This window comes from Leptinotarsa decemlineata, unplaced genomic scaffold, assembly GCF_025532065.1.
Source record: "Leptinotarsa decemlineata unplaced genomic scaffold, Ldec_3_MD MMD2_tig00004677_RagTag_RagTag, whole genome shotgun sequence".
Classification (NCBI taxonomy): Eukaryota; Metazoa; Arthropoda; class Insecta; order Coleoptera; family Chrysomelidae; genus Leptinotarsa; species Leptinotarsa decemlineata.
This window is the reverse complement of record NW_027412610.1, coordinates 374,751-391,924: the sequence shown is the minus strand read 5'-3', so window position 1 is coordinate 391,924 and position 17,174 is coordinate 374,751. Positions and strand designations below refer to the sequence as shown.

Sequence of the window (17,174 nt, the reverse complement as noted above, 5' to 3'; positions counted from 1 at the left end):
TCCGGAATATTAATTATTATTCCGACCCCGGAGTATACTTGTGGAATTGTTTCCTGACTCTGTCTGCAGGTGGCGCAGTGGACATCCCACTGAATCAACTGCAGAGAGATTTTATGACTAGCTGGAATTATTTTCATTTGGTCGTGATACTCAGACGGTTCACACCGTTCTGAAGAGACCATGCCCGGTACTGATGATGGGGCAATCACCCCAAAACCGGTCTATCAGTTATATATATATATATATATATATATATATATATATATATATATATATATATATATGAAATCTGAAATATATACATCCAGCTATCTTCATGGCGTCTTTTCACCGCTCCGTCTCTGAGCGTCCGTCATGTAATTCTCAAGAAACCTGTAGCTAAACAGATGAATATTTTCAAGATTCATACACTACATGTCGTTTTTCAACGACAAATAATTCAAATTTTTTTCTTGTCCATTCCTTAGCGTCCCTTCATGGACCCTCCTCTGAGCGTCCAATATATTCAAGAATTTCCGCAACCTGGCGTCCGCTTTATGATTTGTGAGCGTCCGGCGATGATGCCAGATTAAAACATAACGACATTGAGTAACTTACGGATGCTAGTCGAGGGTTGACTTTCACATACCAAAATATACCCAATAGGTGACTGAAGACCACCAAAATCAATGCAATCTAAAAATATAATCATCATTTTCAATATACCATCAGCTAGAAAGGTCCGAAAGTATGAATATGGCCCAGTAACATCAAAATGAAATGAAAATGTTGTTAATTAATTCGAACATACAAAATCATACACACACTTGCAGCGTTCTGGGGCATCTTTCTAATTTTTTAGTAGGACATGGGGTATTTCAACCATAGAGAATCTCGGAAAAACCTACATTGCTATAAAATTCGAGTGCATAACAACCTTGAAATCAGCCAGTAATTTATATACTTGGTTATTTAGTGGTACGAGTTTTTAGCGTGGATCTTTCTTTTTTAGAAATCATTCACAAAACTTATCCACCAAATAAAGGCTATGGATATGATATTGTCGGGGGGGGTCTGGCCTGCCAAACAAAGACTATTGAGACCGAAGAGTGTAAATCGAATGTTTCACCACCATCATTCAGAATGCTGAATTTATTTATTCAATGTATGAAAAATATATTACCTTTTTTACTATATTTCATTAGGTTTCATTATGCAGTTTTTCTTTCAACTCTTTAGGCAATGCCTCAAAGTATTTATCTACTTTCATAACAAGCACTCTTGTTTGAAAGTATCTCATTGAATGGTAATGACATTAACTTAATAAGAAAATTTTTCAAATAAAAATATGTCCGAGATACAGGGTGTTGAAGTTTTAAGAAAAAAAATACATTTTTTATCATAAATTTCCTACCGCTCCAAATATTTCCACAAAATTTGGTACACTTCTTTTCACCATTAAATTTTATTTTTTATTGTAAAAGTTTTTGAAAAATTTCTACCAGTGGCGTTCGATTGGATTTGTATTGAATTTTTTTCGAGAAAAAATAGTACGCCAATGCTTTTTCTTAAAACCAATATCATTTTTGAAAAACTCATTTACTTTGAAGTTAATTTGGCCTCTTGATATCTTTTCGTACGACAAACGGTTTTCGTTTAAAAAAATAAAAGCCATTTTGATGCATGGCAAAATCGCTAAAATCTGATATGGTGCTTTGTATGTAAGGCAAATCAGATCAAGCTAATTGAAAATGTTGCTTCTTTTATTACAAAGTAGTAATGTAAACAATTGACCTTACTTTAATACAGATTAGACAAAAACGAATTTTTCAAATACAAAACACCAAATCAGATTTTAACGATTTTGCCATGCATCAAAATGGCTTTTATTTTTTTAAACGAAAACCGTTAGTCGTACGAAAAAATATCCAAAGATCAAATCGACTTCAAAGTAAATAAGTTTTTCAAAAATAATATTGATTTCAAGAAAAAGCAGTGGCGTACTATTTTTTTCTTGAAAAAATTTCAATACAAATCCTGTTCGAACACCACTGGTAGGAATTTTTCAAAAACTTCTACATTAAAATGTGTACCAAATTTTGTGAAAATACCTGGTGGTAGGAAAGTTATGATGAAAAAGATTTTTTTTATAACTTTAACATAACACCCTGTATCTCGGAAACGAAGCATTTTCGGACATATTTTTATTTGAAAAATTGTCTTATTTTCTTGCATTCTTCACAGTGTTAACAGAAAAGACCAACTTAAAAATCACCCTGTATATTCAACTCCCTTCTTCAGGATTATTGAAATAATAATTAATTGTATATTTAGTTCAATACACAATAATAGTTCGGGGCATGACTTTTCTACATGGAAATGCTTTGTGCCATATATAAATATTCAATGATACATGTCAAATATAACACGTATGTTATATACTTATTCATAATTGATGAAATCCATAACGTAATTTCAAAACACTTTGTGTGATTTTCACTAGACAATTATTTTCAAAACCGCTATAGGTGTTTTTCTATACAATAGCTACGTCAGGCGAGTTATAGTACTGCATGTGTTATAAAGTACACAGTTATATACTAAGGTTACGTTAAAAGTGAGTGGGCCTATTCGACCCTCCACCTCAACCCATAAGGGTTTATTGTGAACCACGCCCATTCAAACTCGGCCAAATAGAACTAGGTTCTGAACAAAGCCGATTAATTTATGTGGTGAGTAATCTTTAAAGTCAGATGGTAAGAGTGAGACTCTGCCAAACTCTGAAAACCTGATTCGTTCCACAGTGGGCAGGCACAAAGTATGTGCACTGCTGTTTCATCATTTTTCGTACAGAAACGACACACAATGTCTTCCGACAATCCGAGTCTCTGCATATGGTGATTCAGACGACAGTGGTCTGTGAGAAGGTCAGTTATATAGGGGAGACCGGGGATGGTTTGGACACTTTTCCGTTTTTTATTTTTGAAATTTTTTCTAAAGATGTTACCTTCTTGGTTTCTGCACTAATGTTTAGAGTGGTTCTTTAGGTCCATATATTTAAAATATAAAATATCCAAAATTAATACGTTTTGAAAAAACTGCCAAAAATCTAAGGTAGCGCATTTGTCCAAACCATCCCCGGGTACAGGGATACATTGGACACTACCCGGGGATGGTATGGACATGAATTTAGGGCACTTCAAAAAATGAATAAAACATCGATTTTTTTTAAATTCGTTTATTTAACAGATTACAAATGTAGAAAATACAAATATGTTGATTATTATATTAAGTTACGATTATTAGGAACCATTAATTCAGTCTTACATAAAAATGAAATTAACAATTGAGAAAAAATCTTCAATACCTATAACTGACAAGTATAAAATATAATCATATTCAACTAGTTACTGCAGATAGAATCCTGATATATCAGTATTGAAGTAAAGCATGCCTTTGAATCTCGCTCGATTGTCTTCTATCGGCTTTGGTAAAATTGTGATAACTTGAGAAAAAGTTATGAAAGAAGACGCTTCATTTGTCAAGCGAAAACGATTTGATGGGATCGTTCGCTTGTAAAACTGGACATGAAGGCCGTCTAGTAATTTTTGTTCTACTTTGGCAACAAAATTAACAGCAAACCTTCCTTTCTCTGACGGTACTTTCACAACCAGGAAGTTACCCTCAACGGCATCACTTTCACTCCTAAGGCACTCATCGCTTTCATCGTCTAATTCCATTTCGGAAGATGAATCCTTTAAAATAACTTCATCCATATCTTCGTCCGATGAATCAGTCTTATCTCCTTGGAAAACATTTTTCATAGCCTTAGATTTCTTTGCCAGTCTACTTCTTGATTTATCTTCGATTTCTTCTTTTTCCGGCGTATCAGTGGCAATCATACATTTTCCACGCTTGCGACCACCCTTAGTCAGTTTCCGTGGCTTAGCTTTTGGGTATGGAATTAACTGTTCTGGTGAAACAAAAGAACCCGAGAGTAAATTGTTATTATTAAAATGATGACTGCATGATGCAATTGGTGTATGAGCCTCGGTAGAATTGATGATTGTGCTAGGAGGATCTTCAGCATTTATGCCATTGGCTAAATCAGTGCTTGACTCAGTAGGTTTTAAGGAGTTGCTTGGAATGAGAGGATCTGAAGAAGGGCATGGACGATCTGAGACAGCAGAGCACAGAAAATCATGGTCTTGAAAAATGTTTCTATCGAATGGTGAGATGCCACATTTCTGAAAACCAGCTTTTACATTTTCGGGAGTCGCGGCTCGATCCCAAGCTCGGGAGCAAAGCTCCGGAAGTGAGTAGATTGTTAGAGTTTGATTGGGGTGATCCAACATCCATGAGTGCACTGCATTGCTGAAGTACTTCTTGAATGGCCCAAATACGCTTCGGTCCAGGGGCTGTAATCTGTTTGAAGTATGTGGCGGTAAAGTCAAAATAGTGATTCCGTTATCCCGGCAGAAGTTAATGGCCTCCAAGCTAAGATGCGATTCATGGTTATCCATTAGAAGCAGGACAGGATGCTCTTTATCACACCTGACGTTATCCTTAAAAAATTTCAAAACCAAAATAAAGTTGTCTGTCGTCATCCATCCTGATTTATGAACCAGACCTAAAGCCCCAGGGGCTGCTCCCGCCATCATTTTCGTCTTGTCAAAGCGCGCTCGTGGAAATATAAAAACGGGAGGCAAACAATTGCCGTTGGCACATATTATCCCGACTTGGGTGACAAGTTCTCCCCTTTCTCTTGAAGTAACTTGACCAATTTGTTTTTCACCTTTTTGCGCAATCACTTTAGTCACAGGTGGGACAGTGGTAACCCCTGTTTCGTCCAAGTTAAAGATGTCCGAGGTTCTATATTTATTTCTGTTGATCACCTCATGTAATTTGTCAAAGAATTCACCTACAGTTGTTTTGTTGAAGGCAGTCATTCTGGCTAGGGAAGTGGCCTCAGGTTTTCTAATTGACAGTGTGGAGTTCCTCTTCATAAAACCAGTAAACCAATCTTCTCCAGCTTGTTGATTTTCTTCCCAGGAGTTTGGAACTTTTACATCGTTAGCCTCAGCAAACTGATAGGCTATTTGTCTGCATTTTTTTGGCGTCATTCCATAAAACATTTTGGAACAATGTAGCAGGTAATCGGCTAGCATTTTCTCCATTTGGTCGGAAAAAACTTTCCTCTGGTGAAAGTTAGGTTTGAAGGAAACGTTATCTGAGCCCTTTTCTTTTGCTTTCTTTACATAAAGGGCTAAACGAGATTTGGTTACATTTCGAGCAGCTGCTACCTGACGCAAGCTGCCATGGTTGTTCAAAATGTCTTCTACAGCCTGCTGAAGATCACCTTCTGGAAAGGTTCTGTCAGTTGTCTTTTTAAATGTCCGTGGCATCTAAAATAAGAAAACATATTTGTTATACATAGGAAGATGGATAGTTCGAACGTCAATAATCAACTTGATTATTAAGAAGGTAAAAACAATACAAAAAACTGATCGCCTAATTTTGATTTTCAGGTTTTTAAACTAATTTCGTGAATTGTGTACTTTTTATTGGATTTAGCCCATTTTCCTAAATCATTATATAATTTGAATTTTGTTTTGGTCCATTTACGTCCAAATTGTCCAGGTTACACAGTACAACAAGCATATAGGGGATAGAATGGACACCTGGGGATACAATGGACAGGTTGTCCATTGTATCCCCGACAACCTGTCCATTGTATCCCCGACTGCCCCCTCCATAAATTTTTGGCTTAGGGAACACAACAACAAATAGTAGTGACATGGTCAACACTAGATTTTATTCTTACTAGTCACCAAAACATGCATTAAAAAGACAGAGAACAAAATACAATCCTAGGTTACAATAAAACCTTACGTACTTACCTTAAAAAGTTAGATCAAAGACGTCAAGAACAGACTTCATGCTATGAAACTCAGACTTCGTTGTCCACTGATATACTGATTTAACGGCTGATGTGACTCAGTGTTGCCAACATTCACAATCGATTAGAGCTCCAGAATTCCTACTAGGGCGGGAAATATGAACCTGTCCATTGTATCCCCGTGTCCAGACCATCCCCGGTCTCCCCTAGTATTATGTAGTACTGTAACCCGCCTGCAAAAGATTTTGTAGAGGAACATAAATTATTTAAAATTATTCGTGAAAAAAGATCAATAAACGTATTTTGAATTGACATAACATACCTGGATAAATTGAAAGATATCCTTTGTTGTGTAGTTGGTGCTTATTTAAGGAAGTATTATCACTTTATTGAATAATAAGAAATGTAGGTACATTTACAACAGGCAAAATTCTAGCAGGTAAGCATCTAGTAACATACTATAGTGATTACGAAAAACAGTTTCCACATCAAAACAAATAATTAAAAGAAACAAAAATTTTTTTCGAAAAGAAATTAAAACAATTCAATATTAACATTCATTTTTTTTTCTGATATTCATTTTGAATAAAAACTTTAATTGTTGGCCAATTTTTATTCTCGAATACTATCGGATAGAGTTTTTTCAATTCTTCACACTCGCGTTTCTTTGGTGGTCTTTTTTCTTTTATATGGGTCCGGAAAAAATTGATAATTAGTTTTTTCTGTTCATCAGTCCATTTAACAAGTATTCGTTTCTTATTTTTTGAAGTACGGTATTTTGTTTCCATTGGCATTTGAGAAGTTGAAGGTTCCAAAATTACAGGGACTGGAGATGCCGATTTCTCACGATCAGCCTTTTCATTATATGCCATCAAATCTTCCTCCATATTGAGATCGATATCATTGAGAGCTTTTCTTTTAAACTGAGCAGCTTCGCCTTGTTCCATTAAAATCAAAAGTTTCGAAATTTTGGCTGTTTGGAATACATCATCTGGTAAACGATAATTTCCTCTGTGAACTCCAATAGTGTGCCCCATGAAGTTCGCCAACTGTTCTATGTCATTTTCTGACATATCGAATAATTGTGTCAGTGTGGCCAAGTGCTTTCTTAGACGAGTGGCTGTTATTGCTGTTGGGTTTTTGGCTCCGCATGCTGTTGCATACTTTTTCAATACCTTATAACCACACACCGGTTCAGTTGATCGTTGATCAGGTTTTCCGAATAGGTAAACGTTTTTGCCATTGACAAACTTTTCACGGTGATTTAATAAAATTTGTATATATTCTTGAGTATCTGTGCTAAAAAGAACTGGCACACCACGCCCTCTCTTGCCTATTATCATAATTCTCTTAAATCTGTTTAGGAGAATTTTTTCCGTAGGTGACACCACATCTGAGAATTCTTCGTAAGTTGAAGTGTCATTGCTAAAAGTTATGTATGTGTCAAGTTTTAACCTTTGCAACTCACCGGGACGTCTTCGGTTCAATAATATAACACGACAAAAAATAGTCTCCAAAAGCAGGAGGTAATCACTTAGAGTGGGATTGTTGTTCAGAGCTGTTGCCGCTGAATCAGCTTTGGACACTAAAAATTCTTTCAATAATTTCAAGTCACTGGCCAGTGGAACGAGTGTTACTTTATTCCATTTATTCATATTGAGGTCACTGGCAGCCTGGCTGGAAACCTCATACTGCCATTGGGAATCAATAACTTGGACTAATGTTTTCAAATCTGCCTCTGCTTCAGCAGACAGAACTGTTTCGGAAACTTGCTTTCTTTTCAAAGCAAATACTATTGCTATTTCGGCACACTGTTTTAAATATGTGCCTATATTCATTGCATATGTTGGTGACTCGAATTTGTCCTTTTCTACATTGTACTTTGCTACTACTTTTGTGGCATTTACTAAAGAATCAAAATATTTAGGTTTCAAGGCATCGAAAAGACATTTAATATTTGGCTCAATTTTTTTGATTTCGATGAGCAAGCGTGCGATCTCTCTCATTTTTCTAGATGCTACATTGATGAAATGTTTTTCTCTGTGAACTTTGATGTATCTGGCTCCATACACACAAATAAGTGTATCTCTTTTGGCAATAAGAGAAATTTCATCAGCTCTCATTCTTGGAAACACAATATTTTTTAGATGTGCGTCTATTCTCAAGTTAGCTAATAGAATATTTTCTGCAGCTCCTTGGTGATTTCTATTCTTTGAATTACTACATTTATTTCTGTGCCGCCATAATAATTTTGCTGAGAAGAAACCAAGGCAATTGTCACAAGGCAGAAGATCTTTGGCTGAACGCAAACTTTGAACTGGCTTACAGATAACGTTGTTATTTGCAAAGTTTCCCCTTTTTCTTAAAAGGTCTAGTAGTAATTTTCTCTCTTTACTACCAGTAGGTTTGGACATAATTTTCTGAACATCGAATTCAGACGAATGGTTGCGTGTTACATGTCTAGCAAAGTTGAGCACTGAAGTCTCACAATAAAAACAGAAATCAGTTTTCTTTTTTCCTTTCCGAACTTCACCATTTTGTTTATAAATACCAAAATCATCGGAAACTTTTTGAACTGTCTCAGCATCTGAAGTTGAAGTGTCTGTGTTTCCAGGTTGAATATTAGTTAATTCCACCTACAAAACAAAAAAAATAATATTTTATCAAAATAAAGATGCAGTGGGTTTCCGAGTACATATTATTTTTCAGCATGCTCTGTTCGCCAACTCACCATTTTTTCATTAAAACTTGTTCCAAGATCTTCAACAACCTCGTCTGATTCGTTTTCAGACTCCGAGAGTTCTGAAGCAGTTTCTGGAATGTATTCACTGCCATCACTTGAGACTTCAACATTTTCAAAGTCATGTGGCTCTACAATGGTAGATGTTACTTCAGGAAGACTTGGCTTCTCTCGACTCTGCTGCTCATTTATAAACTTTTCTTCCACAAACAGTTTTTTTCTCGTATTTTGAAGTCTCGTCCTATAGACTTTTGTAGTGGAGGAAACAACATATATTTGATCTTGAACTTTTATCTCAGGAGATGGAAAATGATCATTGATCGTTAAGTCTTCATTACTCAGTAATTCATTTTGTCCTAAAAAATTTCATGTATGTAAAAGTATCCAACAGATGAGGATAAACAGTGTTTATGTGATTTTTGACCTCTTATTCAACTACTTACTTTGAATAAATAGATCTCGTTCATGTTCACTTGTGCCTCTTTTTTCATAATTGGGAATGTTCAGGAAATCAATGCAATCAGTATCTTTTTTGTTTGAAGCATTTAATAAAATTTTTGCTTTTCTGTCCATATCTGAAAAAAAACCATCTTAATTGTCACATTATTGAAAAATTGTCGTGTTTTTACTGAAATTGTGTTAAAATGAATATACCGGATCACAACGAAATCATTGTAAATGGCGCCATTCATTCGTTTATGAAGGAAGAAATTTGAAATTCTGAATAATAAAGGTATGGTTCATCGAAGCCGATATTTTCATAGGGTTAACCAGAAATGAAACCAAGTCAAGAATTTTGAATGAATCCCTGTATATATTTTCGTTCATTTAATCAGACATAAAATTCTCTTTTCAAATGGCAGTGCTATGACGTGATATACAGGAATATTGTCAAACAGCTGGATGTAGAGCGACACTAACGACGAAGTTTGCTTAGTTTTCAAATCAAAATTTAAAAATTAAAATTTTTCACTCATTCAATATTTTTTTAAATGCCATTTTTCACATCTTTCTTGCCGAAAATCTAAATAGGAAGTGCTATTTTTTAATCTACGAAATCGTGTGTACTGGTACACTACAAAAAATTGTCGAAGATACTATTCTGTTATTTTTTCAGTGCCAATGAAAAGCTTTGACACTTTCACTTTTTTACTGGGACATAAAAATGAACAACTTACTATTTTTGACATTTTTTTGTAGTATCTATATGAGGTAAACTTCGATGTCAATGCTCAAAAAATTTCCTTTTTCGATATACGAGGTAAATGATAAATAGCATTAAACAAAATTAATAAATATTACATGAGTTAGTGAAAAGTATTATTTAAAAACTAAGAAAACTTTGTCCTTAATTTCTCTATACATCAAGTTCTTTCATAATATTTGTATAGATCACGTTATAGCACTACCATATTAAATTTTGAGAATATGGCTCCTACGCCGCCATTCTGAATAGAAATTACCACTTGAAAAAATATATACAGGTTTCTATTTAAAATTCTTGACTTGGTTTCATTTCCGGTTAACCCTGTATATATTTTCAAGAGTTTTATTATTGAAAATATCGGCTTCGAAGAACTATACTTCAATACCGGAATTCAATTTTTTTACTTCATAAACAATTGAATGGCACCTTGTCCAATAATTTCGTTGTCACCCGGTATATCATCCTTCAAAAAGTTGCCATATATGAAAAAAAAATTATCGATATTTCTGAACAACTGACGTTCAGTTGAATTCGTAAATTATGTCACGAATTTAGAATACAATTGACTGATACCCATCAGAAACGTACTCCAAAGCATTTTTTTTAAATATTTTCCAACCTGTAATGCCTTGCAATACGTTTTCGATAAGCCACCCTGTATATGACATTCCTTTTCCGGAATGAAAAAGAAACGGTTTACGAACCTATATTATAAGGTCGAATTCAATTATTTTTGATTCATTCGGTTCATCGAGTATAGTTGATGAATGCTCTATTACAGAAACCATACAGATATGATTTAAAATAAAGATATCCTACCATCACTCTGGCTTGAAAATTATGAGAGAAATTATCATTTCTCGATTTTAACGCCATGTATATCGACAACTACTTGGAAGATTTTGTTATAACCGTGGATACTTTGCTGCGTAAATTGAAATCTGTTAAAAGTTATTTTCCAAAAAAAAGTGTGAGGTTTTTAGGAATCGCGTAGTTTGCCTTAGTACTAACTCAGTGGAGATCCATACTTTACAGATACAACAAACGAATAGGAATTTCTTATTTGTTTTACAACTTACCGGAAATTGGAAGAAAATAACACCCACTTCACTCCACAATTAATGGTCAACGAATACTTGCGATTTTTAAAAGACGGACACTACCTACTGGATTCCTATCCAGTGTTGCCTCTTCTTCAGAAATTCAAAGACGCTTGGAAATATATATATATATATATATATATATATAAAATATATATATATATATATATATATATATATATATATATATATATATATATATATATATATATAAATAAATAAATATATATATATATATATATATATATATATATATATATATATAAATATATAAATAAATATATATATATATATATATATATATATATATATATATATATATATCGTCGGTGAAACCAGAAAATGGTGTAACTCCAAATTTCAAAATTGTACAGGAGAGCAATAAAACTGAATATGCTTGAAAAATGGCCCCGCAAATATCTTTTTAGAGTTTACAATAATGCGATTGGTTAATACCAACTAATTAGAAAACATTTATTACTATTTTAACTTTTTGCAATTTTTTTTCTGGAGATACACTTATTTCATTTTCAATTCTGCTTTTTTTTGGACTTACACACATTTTTATATAAGTGAATATGGAAACAAAATAATACAAAAGTACATAAAAGCTACTATTTTATTCATGAAAAAGCTTACAAATATAAAATGAAACTAATAATGGGGAAGATTATCGTAAAAGTAATGATAATCTGCTTTCAAGCTCTTTTTCAGTTATTGTAAATGCTCGAACTTTTCTTTTTTAATTTTTCTTCTCTCTCCATATAGAACTGGTAATAGGGTACTATTCACGTGTTGTTTTTTCTGTCCTACTGTTCTTTGATTGTATTCCTGCCAAATATTTTCAGTATGCCTTAATTTATATCTTAGTACCCCTCCTTCGTATTTCAATTGTTTTATGTCTGTGACTGTAGGATCTCCTACTTTGCGACCGGGTCTTATAGAAGTATAATATTTTATTTCTGAAAAATTTCTGAAGAAAAAATGGTCTAAATAAAACACTTTGTAAGGAAATGGCTTCAGCCTAGCATTTTCACAGTATGTCACATAATCAGCTGGTACATTAATGTCTTTATTTCGAATTCGTTTTTCTATCGTGGAGTGCATGGAGTCTGCTTCCATTTGTGTGTGACCCTTGAACAAATATTTTTGAAATATAGTTATATTATATTGCATAGATGTATTTAGTAGAGCATTAGCCAAACATGCATTTCGATTTTGCCGTCACTCCAAAATATTATTGCTCTGTTGTTATCATTCATCTTTGGTAAGACCTGTTTTTCAATAAACTCTATTAAAATTGACGAAAACTCGTTAGCAGTCTGAGATCCTTCGACTTCACTCCATAGATAGCAGTACCCTTCCTGATTTTTTAAGTTATAAATTGTGAAGTTGTGTACCGCCAATTTCGTTTTATAGTACATGCTCGAAACTTTATTCTTGGGAGCTAGTAAAACAGACTGCAAATCCATAGTAAAAACAAATTCTGTATTCGAGTCAGTTTTGTCTGTCATTTTTTCATTTCTTGCCTCTTGCTTCAATATCAGATGTTGCTGATATTCCTCTTCTGTTACATTTTGAGTCTTGTATGCAACGCAGGTATCGCATTGATTTTTTTTGGGATGGAATAAAGATAGATTCATCCCATGGAACGTTTCGTTAAAAACTGTACGGGAATAAGGCTTCACGTTCTGTTCTTTGCAATAATTATTCACATAAAAGCGATACAGTTCTTGCATAGTTTGCCAAATAGATTCCAAATAATGTTTTTGTGTAGAAGAACGACAATAATGTGATTCTATTTTTGGAAGTGATTCAAAAAAGTCTTTCAGCTTTTGATAAATAATGGCAGATTCACGTTTTTTCCTATTATTTTTTCCTTGTTTTCCAGTCATAATATCCTCACGATCTACTTCAGAGATATTACTTGGCCTTATCCAGTTTAAAACGCAATTATACTTTAATCCGAGGGTGACATTGAACATTCTTTTGCATAGGTACCCGTAATCTCACAAGGTCTTGTTCAAGATAATAATTTATAGAATAATTTCGACGGGAATTTTCGTTTGTACCTCTTCGCCTGTTCACAGTTTTTAATATATCAAGACCTTTAACATATTCACGTTTCTCAGGCCATGATTTTTTCCAGAAATTTTCAAATAGCGCATGCCTTTTAGTTTCGATTAGATTTTGGCACTGTAGCGAATTACCACTTTTAGATAATTTACAGTTACATGGATTTGACAAAAATTTTCCCTGTTTTGCTATTTTATAGTCCCAGTTTCCATCAAACCTTTTTTTGCCTTTATATGGCAAGCCCAATTCTCTCTTTCTCTTATTTTCTTGGTAAGTCACGTCCTGCCTTGCTATGCCAAGCTTTCTTTTCTTTCTACCATTTTGTCTAGATTCTTCTTCTATTTCTTGATTTCTCTCTTCCCCATGACTGGAATCATCCGAATCATGGGCTATAATTTCCTCTTCAATACTGTCATTTTCACTGATATCTGATTGAATTGAAGGGTGGTAGTCGATATGGCTGTTTTTCCCCATCTCATCTTGAGTCAGCTCTTGATTTTCAGAACCCGCTGTATTGTTCTGAATTATTGCAGAAATATCACTCAAAATATTTTTTCCTATTTTCGTCTCTTCTTGGACTGGTCTTGTAATGTGTGTCTGTCCTTCAAGGAGATCTGATTTTAATATGGCGGATTCGTTTAAGACAATATTGTCATTCTCAATAAAACTTCTCATTTCTTCCGTATTTGAAATACTGGAATTATCCAATGCAGTGGTTCATCCGGTCGGATTGGGCATTGCAAATTCAACATTGTGAGAATCTTCAATCCACGTGACATGATGAAAAGTCTTAAACAAAAAACTTGTATCAACAAAATATTTGCCAATAATTGTTATTCATATATATTATTTTAAAAGTATTCGAAATATTCCGGCCTTTTTGAAATATAACAGTGTGTATTGAATTTGTCTGGAAAACTGTGTATCACCATAAAAATATATGAATGGAAAAAAGTGTATCTCCATTCGAAAATGAAATAGTAATTATTCATGTTTAAATTACACAAAATTACTTTATATATATATATATATATATATATATATATATATATATATATATATATATATATATAGAAGAAATGTAATATAATAGCACTTACCTCAATATGATCGTGTCATACAAATACACTTTTTATCAGTTCTATTAATTTCACTAGTTTTTTGCACAGCTCTCACATTCAGCACGAATCAACATGCTCATAGCGGAGTTACACTCATTTCGCGTCAGTCTGACATAAGCCGGAGATACACTGATTTCTGATCTAAAAATTTACAGAATACTATAAGATATTTAGAATACACAAATTTCTAGTCAATAGCTATCAACCAATTTAAATAGAAGGCGCAATAACCTCATTTTCAATAAAAAGTGGAGATACACAATTTTCTGGTTTCACCGACGATATATATATATATATATATATATATATATATATATATATATATATATATATATATATATATATATATATATATATATATATATATATATATATATACAGGGTGAGTCAACAAGATCCCCTCGGTCCATTGCTATCAGAAAAAACAATTTTTTTGCAGTCATATCGATAAATACTATCTTATAAAACTATTTTCTCGCATACTGGGTGATTCAGCCGAGCATGGCCAACCGAAGTTATATTTTTTTTCAATAGAACACCCAGTATATGAATACGTCATTCGATTCCATATTTTTTTAGCTCTCTAAGAAATTTTTATTTTCGAATTTCCATTGTGGCTTTGCCAAGTTATTCTAGAAAAACCTATTTTGCAGACAATATTTTTTTGTATTTGATTGACATTTCCTCCAAGGACATGCCACCAACTCACCGGTACAAATTGAGGGAGTTAGTCAAGAAGTACCAGGAAATATTCGATATTGGAGAAGGAAAAGGCGGCAGAACGAATGTGGTTCAGCACAGAATCGACACTAGGAATGCCCGACCAATCCGGCAATCAGCTAGAAGACTCTCTCTTGCCAAGAAAGAAGAGGCGGACAAGATAGTCAGCGATATGGGAAAAGAAGGAGTCATCGAACCTTCTGACAGTCCCTGGTCTTCCCCAGTCGTATTAGTGAAGAAGAATGACGGCTCGACAAGGTTCTGCATGGATTATCGCCAACTAAATAACGTGACGAAGAAAGACAGCTACTCTCTTCCAAGAATCGACGACACCCTAGACACGCTAGCCGGCTTCACAATTTTCTCGACTTTGGATTTGAAGAGTGGATATTGGCAAGTTGAAATGGCCCCACAAGATCGAGAAAAGACAGCTTTCACCATCGGCTCAGGATTGCGGCAAGTCACGCTTATGTTGTTCGGGCTTTGTAATGCTCCAGCGTCCATCGAGAGATTGATAGAGGCGGTTCTCAAGGGGCTCTTATGGAAGACGTGTCTAGTGTATCTCGACGATATAATCGTGATCGGAAAATCGTTCGACGATCACTTGAAAAATCTGGAGGAGGTGTTCATGCTTCTGAGGAGTTCTGGATTGAAACTTGGTCCCAAGAAATGCCATCTGTTCCAGAAAGAAATCCGTTATCTTGGCCACGTTGTCTCTGGGGAAGGAGTGGCGGTAGACGAACAAAAGATCAAAGCAGTTAAGGATTGGCCCATTCCAAAAGACATACATCAGCTTCGGAGCTTCCTTCGTTTGTGCACATACTACCGGAGATATGTGCTGGGGTTTACCAACATCGCCAAACCATTGATCCGACTTACAGAAGGACAGATCCAGTTCCAGAAGTCCGAGAAATGCCAAGACTCATTCAAGAAGTTGAAAAGAGCTTAGATCAACGTTCCTGTTTTGAGCTATCCCCTACCGGACGGAAAATTCATTTTAGATACGGACGCTACCAACAAGGGACTCGGAGCAGTCCTGTATCAGATCCATGATGGACAGGAGAAAGTTATTGGCTACTTCAGCAAAACGCTCAGTAAACCAGAGCGCAATTATTGTGTCACCAGGCGAGAGCTGTTGGCCGTTGTCAAATGTGTAGAGCATTTTTATAAATACGTGTATGGAAGAAGATTCCTGTTGAGAACGGACCATGCAGCTCTCAAACTTCTGCATTTCAAAAATCCCGAGCGACAAGTAGCGCGCTGGATCGAGAGACTTCAGAGTTTGACTTCGAAATAGAACATCGAGCTGGGACTAGCCATAAAAACGCAGATGCCCTGTCACGGAGACCATGCCCCGATGACTGCGCACATTGCCGACGAGCAGAAGAGAAGGAAACAGCTATTTGTAGAACTACACCTGTGGACGACAACTGGGAGGACAATAAGATCAAGGAAGACCAAGCGAAAGACCATAGTGGCAGGAGGTAGCAAGATATTCGCCAGGGGTTAAGTCCTACTGGGCCCAATGGAACTCCTTCACCTTGGAAAACGGAGTTCTGAAGCGGGTGTTGGAGTCTGAAGACGGTGGAGAAGAAAAGCGCTAGACAGTGGTACCCAGGAACAGACAACGGAAGGTGCTCAAAAAAGTCCATGATGGAGTCACTGGAGGACATGTGGGAGTAACGAAGACCCTCCAGAAAGTAAGACAAAGGTTTACTGATTTAATTGTCAAGCCGACGTCAAGGACTGGTGTAGAAAATGTACTGTATGTGCTGCCAGTAACGGACCTCAAATACAACCGAAAGCTCCAATGCGTCAGTATAACGTGGGTAGTCCCTTTGAGAGAATCGCCATCCACATTGCCGGTCCGTTCCCAGAGTCCGATCATGGGAACAAATACATCCTGGTAGCCATGGACTATTTCAGTAAGTGGGCAGAAGCCTATGCCCTGCTCAACCAGGAAGCTTCTACCGTCGCTGACGTCCTGGTAAAGGAATGGATATGCCGAATTTTCCTTAAAAAGGATTATGTTCTGAAGGAAAAATAAAGAAAACGTTATTATAATCAGTCATTATTTTTTTATCTTTAAATCACAACGTTATGCAGTCTTCGACATTTTTACTTATTGATAATCAACAAATCAATATAACAACCCCTTATTCAAGAAAAAATATTAATTGCACCTTAAAAATACTTAAAATAGGTGAGATGTTTATTTGAGTACATGTAGATTCTTTTTTTGAATGTTATTAATGGTTTTTCCAAAATATTAAACATAAAATTACTTATTTAAGTTGTTACCTAATATCACAATAGGTACTTAACATTTATG

The 17,174-nt window shown here is 35.0% G+C and overlaps 3 protein-coding genes across 3 annotated transcripts in view; 1 reads left to right on the top strand and 2 right to left on the bottom strand.

The window, feature by feature from the left end:
* The window catches only part of LOC111509285 (unconventional myosin-IXb), a 263,644-nt gene that overhangs the window by 189,283 nt on the left and 57,187 nt on the right, over positions 1 to 17,174 (top strand).
* LOC111506668 (uncharacterized) lies at positions 3,281 to 6,099 on the bottom strand. The gene is made up of 2 exons (XM_023161798.2): positions 5,880 to 6,099; positions 3,281 to 5,384 (listed from the first exon to the last, which is right to left on the bottom strand). Exon 2 carries the CDS (start codon positions 5,382 to 5,384, stop codon positions 3,387 to 3,389), a length of 1,998 nt encoding a protein of 665 aa, XP_023017566.2. The 5' UTR covers positions 5,880 to 6,099; the 3' UTR covers positions 3,281 to 3,386.
* Positions 5,792 to 11,015, bottom strand: LOC141484132 (uncharacterized). Its single transcript, XM_074179211.1, has 4 exons — positions 10,905 to 11,015; positions 9,062 to 9,193; positions 8,610 to 8,974; positions 5,792 to 8,514 (listed from the first exon to the last, which is right to left on the bottom strand). Exons 2-4 carry the CDS (start codon positions 9,189 to 9,191, stop codon positions 6,436 to 6,438), a joined length of 2,574 nt encoding a protein of 857 aa, XP_074035312.1. The 5' UTR covers positions 9,192 to 9,193; positions 10,905 to 11,015; the 3' UTR covers positions 5,792 to 6,435.